The sequence below is a fragment of the Simochromis diagramma genome, unplaced genomic scaffold (assembly GCF_900408965.1).
Source record: "Simochromis diagramma unplaced genomic scaffold, fSimDia1.1 OVJJ01000421.1, whole genome shotgun sequence".
Lineage (NCBI taxonomy): Eukaryota > Metazoa > Chordata > Actinopteri > Cichliformes > Cichlidae > Simochromis > Simochromis diagramma.
The window spans coordinates 886,150-898,339 of record NW_024387250.1 but is presented as its reverse complement, the minus strand read 5'-3'; the positions used below and the strand labels follow the sequence as shown (position 1 = coordinate 898,339).

The 12,190-nt window shown below is 41.6% G+C and overlaps 1 protein-coding gene across 1 annotated transcript; it reads left to right on the top strand.

Annotated features, from left to right (window-relative positions):
- The first annotated feature begins 418 nt into the window (after positions 1-418).
- Positions 419-11,719, top strand: LOC120715042 (fibulin-7). Its single transcript, XM_040001779.1, is given in 9 exon segments — positions 419-734; positions 1,736-1,898; positions 4,744-4,877; positions 4,879-4,921; positions 6,687-6,812; positions 6,927-7,064; positions 7,532-7,669; positions 8,054-8,192; positions 10,589-11,719. Coding segments are annotated over 9 exon segments (1,332 nt in total). The 5' UTR covers positions 419-656; the 3' UTR covers positions 10,962-11,719.
- The last annotated feature ends 471 nt before the right edge of the window (positions 11,720-12,190 follow it).

The following is a 12,190-nucleotide window of genomic DNA, read 5'->3' as shown; positions in this document are numbered from 1 at the left end:
GCGTGTGCAGTCCCGTCATCGACCAGCAGATGTCGCTTTAACTCTACAAATCGATCCGTAAAGACTAAAGAGTTTGCTCGTAGAGAGGCGAGCCAGTAAACATACTGTGCGTCCGGTTATTATCGCCAGCAAACTCACAGAAGACTGGAAAAGTCGCACGTTAAGTAAACATATTAACCTAATAATGCAGATATTTGACAAACCCATTAGAAATATGCTGTTAATGGAATTATTATTCTGAAAAGGCTATTCATTGTTAGGTTGTAGGAAAAATAATCTTTACGAGGCTATAACTAAATATAAAAGTCTAACTATAATCGTGCAATTTGCCAAATGCACAGATAATGTTGTATGATGGGATGAGAGAGGTAAAGAAAGAAAAGTGTTTGGCTGTGTCTCGGTGGGAGGGATTCCTGCTGCAGGAAGCCTAGGTGGCGTGCAGAGCTCAGAGGCGAAACTTTCCAGGACCCCAGATATAGAGACGCGGGCGCATCTCTGTCTCAGGCACCTGATGAGCATCTTCCACACTCTTCAAACGAGTAGACGGAACTTCTCCACTATCCTGGGGGCATCCAATCGCCTAAAAGGAAGCCTGTTAAATATCTGAGAACAGCAATAGGAAACGGTACCCTGTTAACTTGGCTGCAGTTTCTGAGATGGCACTGTCTTTCCGATGCAGGTGTTTGCTTTTGCTGTGTTTGACAGCCATCCACAGTGGTCATGGCACCGTTCAGGTAGGAGCAATTTACTTTACGCGCGTCCAGAAGTTTGCTGAGAATTTTATGCCTGACATTTTAGTGTAATATTAAATCTACTTCGTGTTTTTTAATTGGGAAAAAAATCAATTGAATCTTCTCATGTCTTGTCAGCTGGTGGCATTTCCCCTGTTTTCTGCCTGAGGCACATAACAGAGCAGGGGCCAGTCTTAATGCCGCACAGGTCCGAGCTCTGTACACCATGCATTTCAATGTATTGAACCTTGTTGTTATTGTACGAAGCCCTGTGAATTCCAGTGCAGGAATTTAAGGTATGCTGCCCAGAGGTGTTCCAATGTAAGCATGTGATTAATAAACCCTCCTGAAAGGATTAGCGGCACTTTCTGTGGGGAACTTTGTAATGGCTTGACAAGTGTTCCCTCCAACAGCCTCCAAAGTAACAGCCTGTGGCACCCATGCTATTTTGAGTCTGCCCATTCGGGATTATCCAATGAGCATGTGCCTTCCTACCGCCATGCAAAATATACAGAGGAACAGCATTTTGGACTTAGGTCCCACTGACATCTGCCACACAGCTTTAGCCCAGCTGTGTCTTTCTCTAGAGTTGTGTTATAAGAGTGAAAAGGGGTGAGAGAGAGTGCTGTGAGGTATAAGTGAATATATTCTAGTAGAAAGCAATAGTTTTGGGTGAAATAAAATATAGTTTGGCGCTTATCATCAGGTATAGTAAAAATATCTCAAATAAATGTTTTCATAGTGTTGCATAACATATTTTAGTATCAGTGAAAATGCGACTATAATAACTGTTTGTCCACCAATAACATGGGTTTAATCTAAATGACTTCATTCTCCACAGCTGCACAATAATGTTTATTCATCACTCAGGTATTACGTTTTATAACCATTAAACTGAAGTAACCTTTCATCCTGCGCTCAGTTTTTGCTGGCAAGTCATTGGATTTCGAAATGTTTTTCCAGGAGTCTTTATTCTGCTCACAGTCTTCGTTCGTTATTAACAGACATGCATGGATAAGCACCAGGTGGTTGGGGTGCTTCGTCAGATGGAGAAGTTTCTGAAAGGCCAGGAGATGCGGTTTAACGAGGGGCTGAGGATCATGAAGTCAAAACTGGCAGCGCTTCAGAACTCTGTCTCCAAGTTACCTCAAGCAGACCAGTCGTCTGGTGAGTGATAAACAGGAACAGTGCTATCAGAATTAGCAGAATCATCATCATAACATTTAGACATAGAAGAAAAAAGCACCATAAATCATAACGTTAACAATGGCTCAGCTAAAGTCAAGCGATTCAGCTGGACATGGCAATGCAGGGACCTCTTATTGGAGTAGTTAAGCGGAATTTAACCAACAAATATTCGTTATTACAAATGTGTGTTTTTGTTCTATCATAGACAAAAATTAAATATAAATAAAAAATATGTATAAATACATACCTACTAATATTTTTTTTAACTGCAGTAAGCTTCTGGAGTTATTCTGGCTGGATATTTGACCACTCTTCTTGGCAGAAGTGGTACAGCTAATTTAAATTGGTTGGTTTCCTGGCATGGACCCGATTTTTAAACACAGTCCACAAATTTTCAATAAGGTTGAGGTCAGAACTTGAAAAGGACATTGCAGAGGCTTACTGTTAGCCTGCTATCCATTTCAAACCCAGTTTTGATGTGTTTAGGATCATGGGTTTGGGAATACCAAATTCTGTCCAAGTTTCTACCGGGTAGCTGTTAATTTGAGGTGAAGTTGAAGAATTTGGAGGTATTCCTCCTTCTCCGTTAACATGTACCAGTGCCACTAGCACCAAAACAGGCCCAAAGCATGATGCTACCACCACCATGCTTGACAGTTGTTACAGTGTTCTCAGTTTTGAAAGCCTCAACTTTACTCCTTCAAACACACTTATTGTCATTGTGGCCAAATAGTTCTATCTTTCTCTCGTTGGACCATAAAGCATTTCTCCAGAAGGCATTTGTTTTGTCCATGTGGGCAGCTACAAATTTCACTTGAGTTTGAATGTGTCAATTGTGGAGCAGGGGTTTCTTTGTTGGTCGGCACGTCTCATTCCGCAGCAGTGTAAACTGGCTTCGCTGAGGACACTGATGCTGGTGTTCCAGTTGTTTTCAGTTCATGGCAGGGCCTTGGTGGGTTGTTCCTAAACATCCTAACCAATTTCTGAGTTGTAGCACTTGGGTTTTCTGCAGTTTCTCTCAGCATTACACAGTCTGACCTAAGGGTTTGTTGGCATGTTCAATCTTGGTAAGATTGTGGAATTGTATTAACACATAGCTGAATGGTCCAAACCAGCGAGCTGCCAAAACTTCTGCTTTTATATAGGTGGTCACACATGGTTAATCAGTACATCTGATAGGCTGATCAAATACCCTCTTAATTCCCATGGTAGCAGTAATGGTGTACATAGTTTTCCATAGGGCTTCACAGTCCTGTGAAACCTTCCTTTTTCACCTGACGGCCTCCTCTGGACATGCTGCAGGCAGTGCCATCTTTACATGGATTGCAAGTGTTCATATCTCTTGTTGAAGAATTGCTTGTAAATGAAGTAGACTGAACCAAATCTGAGACATATACATTTGTGTTCAGTAAACAAATTACCAGTCTCAACACTGACTAAAATCAGGAGCCAGATATTAAAATTATGTACTTAGAAATTGATTAAAATCAGACTCAAAACAGATTTAATAAAACTTGCATTTCTTTCTTTTTCTTTTTCTTTTCTTTTCTTTTCTTTTTTTTTTTTTACCAACTATTACACATCTATTATGCTTCAAAGTTAACATACCTGATAAATGACTGTTTAAACCACAGGAAAGATGTCCAAATGCCCCACCAGCCACTTAAACACAGAGTACGGTATGTGGTTGGTTACTATAAGTAGGGCAGCATTTATCCCATAATGCCACTAAAGTCCTTTCATTTGCATGTCATGCTGTATAAAGTTTCATATGCATGCATGATATGACTGCTGTTGTTATGTTTTTTTGTTTTGTTTATAATTCAGCGGCACACTTTTATGTTAAAGTCAGGAGAAAATTCCAGAGTATCAAATTTCAAACATTTTAGAAAGTTTGTTTTCTTTAACTTGATTTTTCCTCTTGAGTGAGTGACAGTGGAGAGCCAGACATACTTTCTTGTATTATGGAATTATACTTTTCCTCTAGTACTTCAAGGCCATCTCAGTTACAGCACTGGGTACTTGACAGGGGAAGTGGATTTGTGGAATTGTGTTATTTGGCAACAGACACTGACACCAATTTGCTAGTGATGGACCAGCGCAGTTCATAGCTCTGTGAAGAATACTTGGCAGGACAGAAAGAAGCTGTTTTGCATTTACAGCAGTAAAGGTTCAGCAAAATAAAAAAGGAAGGAAGAAATATCACAACACCAACTTTAAATGCTTAGACTGAGATAAAACCAAAAAATGTCAAATTCTGGATTGAGTTAACATCATCACTGAGTGATGCCTATGTGCTATATCACACAGAAACTGATCAGAAAACAGCACAATGGGGGGGGGGGGGGGGGGGGGGGGGACTAGCTGTTGTAATAATACAATCATTATCTGTACACAACTCAGTCTGACCAAGTGTGACTTAGAAACTGAAATGTTTTCAGTTTAGGAACAAAAAGAAAAGGAAACAGTTTTCCCACAATTCCTCAAGTTTTAAGAAGAACATAAATCTCATGAAAGTTAAAAATGTAATCCATTCCTACGATTATGTAATGTAATTATATACTATTAGGGTATTATACATCATACCTTCCAGAGCACGATACATAGCATAACATCTGAGTGCTGGTACACTTCTGACTCATAAAAATGGCTGTTCCTTTGCCAGATGACTGTAAATGAGGCATTGAACAATCTTTTCCCATGAAGTTTCTGCACTGCCCAGAGACACGTGTATATCCTCAGGCAGAGAATGCCAGAGGATGTTGGAAGGCTTATTCCACATGTGACCAGCCTTCCTCTTGTTCCCTTTTTCTTTCTCCCACAGCACCCACCACCTGCCCCTCCCTGGAAGCCCCTGCTCATGGAACCAAGTTCGGGTCAAAGTATTTTGTTGGCCACGAGGTCCATTTCACTTGTTCCCCAGGCTACCACCTTGTGGGTTTTGCGACGCGAGTTTGCCAGGGAAAATGGCACCTGGACCGGCGCTGACGTAACCTGTAAAGGTGAGCTTCACTTTCACTATAGACTTTTAAGATTAGAAGATATTTATTACCCACAAATTCCCAGTTAGACCAGTTTCAGGTGCAGAATGCCATCGCGGATGGATGTTTTTATCTTTCTTCCATATAAAAACATCAGTTCCCGTTTGTGTTTTATTTTCTTTATTATTCACTGTTGAGCAAAAATGTCCACAAAAATCTATTTAGGGTGACCCTGTCTTAGCATTGTATGAATGACTGGCTGAAAAAGACATCAGCTCAGAAAGCAAACAGCACAATGGAGTTCCTCGTACACATAGATAAGAGGCAAAGAAAAGAGCCATTCTTCAGAGTGTGTGGAGCTCCTCGGCACGCTGAATGAAGCGCTCGTTAAAATGGCATTAAATGTCTCTGGACACAGAAAAACACCTGTACTACATTCCACTGTGGGTCCATTTCCCCTGCAGGCTTCTACCCATCATTGCCAGACAGCACTGGTGTGGCTACTGTAAGTTGACACCCCCACCCCTCGCTCATGTTTCCTCGGTTCTTCAACAGTAGCCCCACTGCACCGGGTTAAGTCCAGTCATTATACTCACACTATGGTCTGATTGCGCAGAAGTATGCCAAGCATGCTCTTGATAGCCCTTTCAGCCTGCACCGGTGGCTCTCCTCCAGAAATTCCAAGTGGCACATTTGAACATGTGCGTACGTTTATTGACATTCATGGTTAAAACAACACAAGAGTGCCCGACTCTGCACAGTATTATCCCAGTTCGTGCTTTTCAGTCCAGCGTATTTGATGCCTAAAATACTCATACCAAAAAATTGATCTTGATAGAGTTTGAAAGTCTTTAAAGTTAAGAAGAGTTTAAAAATATCTAGCACGGTGCATTGGGCCTTTTCATGTTACGGTCCTGTGGTTGCTCCTGGGCAAGCCAAATAAAAATTAGAGGAACTGGTTGTTATCCTGTATACTGTGGCCTCAGTGCTGAGGTTCAAAGAGCACAGTCTGCTTCAAAATGTGTACATCTGTAAAACTCTCGGAGCCAACTAGACTTCATAAGGCACGGCATGCCAATCTTCCACTTGTGTCCTAATTTAAAGAGACAGATCAGATTGTGGTGCTGTCACAACGCCACAATCAATGCCATCCTGCTAACTCTGTCAAACATATGCACAATATCCTTTAGTATTTATTACTTTATTGACATCACACCGAGTCAGAGTAACGCATCCACTTGTTTTGACATCATACAGGTTCAAGACTACATTTAAACTGCTGGGACGTTTTTGAAGCATCCTCAGCTTGTAGCTCAGCATGCACAGTGGTGCAGGGGTTAGCACCATCTCCTACTCTGGGTTTCATCCACCAGAGTTTGGATGTGCTCCCTGTGCCTGCATGGTTTCTCTCTGGGTACTCCAACTTCTGTGCAGAGACAAGCATGTTAGGTTCAAAATTAGCCAATCTTAATTGATGTTTCTCTATGTAAGCCTTGTAAGAGAATGATTTCCTGTCCAGGGTGTACAGTACCTGATCTCATGTTCAACTGGGACAGGCTCCAATCACACCCCTTGATTTTCATATTAATGGCCATTTCTGACACTGATATAGTCTTACTCACAATCAGAGGCATTCGCAGCAATACCAGTTCGGGCATGTTTCAATGAAGCCACGGAAATATTTGTAAAGGATTTTCTCCATGAAAATGATCAGAGGCTAGTGAAGACGTTGCACATTTCTCAACACGTTGACTGTAGTTAATTTAATACTCTCCTATATCCACAGATGTAAGTGAATGTGCAAGTAATCCCTGCCAGAATGGAGGTACCTGTGTGGAAGGGGTCAACCAGTACAAATGCACTTGCACCCAAAACTGGAGTGGCTCCCACTGCCAGCACCAAACGCAGACAGGTCAGTACCACGGAAGGAATGTCTGAGTCCCTTGGTTTGTTTGTGTTAGCATGTCACTCGGGACTTTACCCTAGGTGGCATTACGATTTCATAATTTATTTTTTTCTATCGCAGCGCCCCCCGAGTGGAGTGTCATGAACGATCCAGCGTTCAGCCGGAGACCTCGCTGTGCCCAAGTGAACCAAGCCCAGCACTGCAGCTGCGATGCGGGCTTTCACATGAGTGGCACCTCTGACAATAGTATCTGTCAGGGTGAGCTGTAATTATGTGCTACCTTAATTGATCCCTGTTGGGAAATTCTCCTTTTCTCCACCTCATAGGGAGGTAAGGTCAGCCGCAGAGCCGTTCCCTTGAGCTGCTGACCTGCTCTACGATATCTCCGTGGGGCATAAAGAGATGTTATATGGAATTTACTGATGAAAATACCACAAAGTACCTGAATCCTTCACTCCTCTGGTGATTAATACAGTTGCAAATGAGAGTAATCTGTAGAGCCAGTCTGTGACAAACAAAATAATCCTCTTGAGAGGTCACGAGCTGATTAGCATCTCTTTAGGTCTTAGTTACCCTCATCGAGCCATATCAAATATACTGTTACCTATGTTCCAAATAGGTCCTCCCATCTGAGTTACTTTTGCAGGCACATTTCTTTGACCTTGTTATATGATGCATGTTTTAAAGTCAGTGTGTACATGCATTTATTTTCTGTTTATTGACAGATGTAAATGAGTGTGAAGTGTACCGGCTGGACCAAGGAGGGAAACTGTGCGTCCACGAGTGTGTAAATGTCCCAGGCTCGTACCACTGCGCTTGCCCCAGCGGTTACAAGTTGCTTCTAGATGGGCGGAGCTGTGAGGGTGAGTGACAAGGGGGAACGCAGGACAAAGGCTTATTCACAGGGCCCTGGCTGCAGATCTCACTGGATAAGTAGCTCAGATAGGAATACCTGTGATTTAGAAGGATACGGAGCAGCAGAGATTTTAGTTTTTCTGTAGAATTGTTTGTCTGCGTTGCTATTTTTATTGTCCCTGAAGGTAACCGTGCTTTCCAAAGGAATGAATGACCTCACCCCTTCCCAGTAGAAGGGATATTTAGGACATTTCTGGTAGTCAAACTTTAAAAAAACAAAAAACCCCAATAAATAGCAGAGCACCCCCTGCTCACACCGTGGTAACCAGGAAGCAGGGTGTCGGCCTGGCAAGCTTCTCATTCTTACATGCCTTTGCTGTTTTGGCCTCCAGATGTGGATGAATGTTTAAGCCAACAGCACAACTGTAGCCGAGGGACAACTTGTATCAACATGGGAGGAGGCTTTCAGTGCGCCAATCCAGAGTGTCCCCATTCTCACGGCGACATCAGCTACGTCAAGACATCTGCCTTGTAAGTAGATGCATCCTAATGTGAACCACTAGTCTTCTTTGTTTTTTCAGTGACTAGTTAAAAAAAAAAAAAAACATCTGTCACGTCTTAGCGAGAACAGCCATCTTTCAAATGACTCCTTGGGAACTAAATCAGACCCAACTGTTGAGCACTACAGGCTTTTGAACAGGAAGAATAGCAAAAGTAAACTTTTGTGTAGCTTTAGTTAGGTGTGTCAGTAGCCATGCATACACAACAGGATGTCAAAATACACACAAAAAAGGTCTGTTATTGACAACTACACTTGAGAAATGCCTTACGGCCTCTGAGTTTAATACAGTCCAGGACCTGTTTGCCATTGGTAGAAATAACATTACATTTCTATGGTAACTGCCGAGGTCTGGCAACACAGACACATCACTAACAGCCAAGTTAAAAAACAGTTTGGGAACATGAATTAAAGGCTGCCCGTGAGACGGATACGAAGCCTGTTCACAGTTTACCAGCCAACCTCCTGGTCCAACTTTGACTTTCTGTACTTGCTGTAGTCCCAGTGAGCGAAACATCTGGATGCATTCACTCCGTTTTACCCATAGGCTGTATAGAGAAGAAGCACATAGCCACTGTGATGTCAGTCTGTGGAATATGGACTTTTAGAGACAGATTTACTAAACACAAACTGATTTTCTAACTTTTGTGAGGCATAATCTACTCCTAAGTGGGCCGATATTTAACACAAAAAAGTGTGTCTTATTTCTTGCACCTATTTTTCAATATTGAAATGTACTGACTATGTTTAGAGAACAGGGCAACTTTTGTAGATCACCCCTAAAACTAACCACACCTATGAGCGCTATTTGGGGAATGCGTCAGATGCTATTTTGCCCCATTTAGTAAAGCCGATCTTAAGGGCTTTAAATTCTAAGGGTGGATCTGGCTGAGTACTGAAGGATACTGTACACTCATATGGAAGGGTTGTGTCCATTACATTTTACTTATTTTACTCTAAATGAGACCAAAGTTTCCCAAATAACCAGAAGACTGGGTTAAATAAGATGTGAAAATAGTAATTGAGACCATCAGGAAAAATGGTTACTGAGTTAATAAATGAAAAGAGTATTATATTCTTTTAATTTGAAACCATGCGATCCTACTTACTTTTGCAACCAAATGAGTCATCGCCCTGGTGGCCATTAAAAAGAAGCACGTTTAATGCACTTCCACACACTGGATTTCACTTTTCAGACCTGGAAACATCCATCTTTTATGTCTTGTCTCTGGTTTCAATAATCTGGTGAAAGGATTTACTGCTGTAATAATGCACTTGTTTTCCCACGTACTACTTTTTGCGAGTGATGAATTCCCTTGTGACATAGAAAATGCACACTCAGCAGAACTGCACCATTTTTTTCCCTTTTTCTTTGGAACCACGTAGGATGTCAATATGTTTTATTTGCCAGCCATCAGCAAGCTGCTTCATTTAAGTGCACGAAACAAAGCTCTGTTTGCTTCTACTGAACCATCAGTGTGGTGAAATAGTGCTCTGGTGCCAGCAAACCTGAAGGAGAAATGTTTGAGGAAAATACTTGTAACAAGAGAGAAAAGAAAAGATTCGAGTGAGAGCGTAGCTGTGACCCAGTTCCTTTCTACGTGCTCATGTTCACCACATTTTAGGTTCATGAAAGATTGAATTCAGTGTAAGTGCAGATGTTAGCGTGCATATTAAATCCACGTTATTGTTGCTAGGTCCCACAGCGCAATCAATAGCGGAAATAGACACTCATAGCTCCAACAACTGATAAGACAGCTTCTGGAAATTTTTAGATAATATAACAAAATGTTGGAAAATACAATAATCTCAATAAACTGAAAGTCCAGATACATTTCTCAGATCTCGTGTCAGGTCTTTGTTGGATTTTTTCCTATTTCTTAAGGAACCAGCTTTCATATACTGTAAATCTAGGTTTTTAAGCTCTGTTCCTTCTTGTCCATTTTCCTCAGATTTTTTAAGAACTCTTTAAGAACCATGCTGAGATATGCCAAAACTTCAGCTCTTTGGGAATCACCTAGCTGGTGCAAAAATACTATGTTATGCCTGCCAGACTGCGTTATCTTTGGCATAATTTGGAGATGCAGCTAAAGAAATGGTTTGTGACAGGCTGCTAGGGTGACAGGGCAGCTAAAGATTTAAAATGGTCTCTTTGCTAAGTTGCCTGTTATGTGTAGACACAACACTTAGTTGGGAGTTAGGAGCCTTTTTATGCTTGGTCAGGTACAAGGACTGGACTGAAATGGAGTAAACATGCAGCCAATGTCTAGAGAAAAACATTGAAATGAGTATATGTATGTGTGTGTTTCACTTCTCCAAAGCACTTTGCCCAGTAATTCTTAATATTTACTGTATTTCCTTCCTGCAGTCAGTGTGAGAGAAACCCCTGCCCCATGGACAGCCGTTCCTGCCACCTGGCCCCCAAGACTGTGTCCTTTCACTACCTGTCTCTGCCCTCCAACCTGAAGACTCCCGCCACGCTTTTCCGCATGGCGACCGCTGCCGCCCCCGGCCGCGCCGGCCCGGACAGCCTGCGTTTCGGCATAGTGGGCGGAAACTCACGCAGTATCTTTGTTATGCAGCGCTCAGACAGACAGACTGGTGAGCTGATACTGGTCCAGCAGCTGCGCGGGCCACAGGAGATCAGCATTGACGTGGACATGTCCGAGTACAGCGACCGCACCTTTCAGGCCAAGCATGTGGCCCGGGTCCACATTCTGGTTTCACCTTACAATTTCTGAGCAAAGGAGGAAGATAAAGAGACTGAAAACTGTAGGAAGTTTACTTCAACCTATTTCAAAAATCAGTTTGTCTGAATTAGCCGTCACAGCCCAAATTACCAAAAGAGTGAGAAGGCGACAAAGCTGATTTTTAATCTCTATTTTATAAATCCAAAAATTAATGGAGAATTATAATGTAGCTGCATCTTTAGATAGTATCAGTATGCCTATGATTGACAATACTTGGCTCAGTGCATTTACATTTATAAGATCTAAATAACAGCATAATGAATGCAGAATGAGGGATCCATAGCTGTCATTGCTGTTGCTTTCTGTATGGCCACTATAGTTAATGTTTGTGTAGCTCAGGCCGCAGATTTAATGCACTGCCTTTGCTTAACTGATGATAAATCCCTTTTTGACATTAGTGCTCCTGTGGCTCTAATTTATTGGCGATAATTGTTGCTGTTTTTTGAGTTTTTTACAATATAGGAAACAGTATGCCACATGTTTATCTTCAATCATATACTGTATATTGGTTTTTTTTTACTAGCTTGCTTTGTTTACCTTTTGTAATACTAAGGGAGATTTTTAAGCAGTAGCTGCAGTGCTGTACCTGGTCTGTTTCCCCTGTTTCTCATAACCTGTATGTTACCCAGAGGTATTCTCATTATACTCCAAAACAATGATGATTTGTCAACCTTGCCAATGTAATACATAGTTTATCTGGAATTTTAATTGCCTCGGCATAACTGCAATAAAATCAGTCCAACTTTTCAGTATTTGTTAGGACTACCTCGCTTGATCCTGAGCAGAGTGCTTTTAAATGGCCTTGCAAATGTGCTTGTTTTCATTCAACAACCATTGTGGGGGGATTTTAATCACTGAAAGGCAAACCCATACATAGCTGAAAAATGAAGCTTGGATGGCTATAAAACACTTTCTGAATGAAGAGATGAAAGATTCGAGAAGAAGAATGTGTGTTCAATAACATAACCCCTGGAGCAGAAGTTCACAGGCAGTACACATCATACAAGTATTTCCAACATGTCTTAGAAACAAAGGAAGTCTCATAGTGTTTTTATTTGACTTTAGTAGAAGCAACAGCAACTGTCACATCTTCAAAATGCATCTCAGTGTGTCTATTTGATAAAGGAAAAGCAAAACAAAAAAGATTAATGCTTACCACATGTGTTCTCTTAACTTCTCCTGTCCTCCTCTTATGTCTGCATCCAGGGGGTTTACATCGC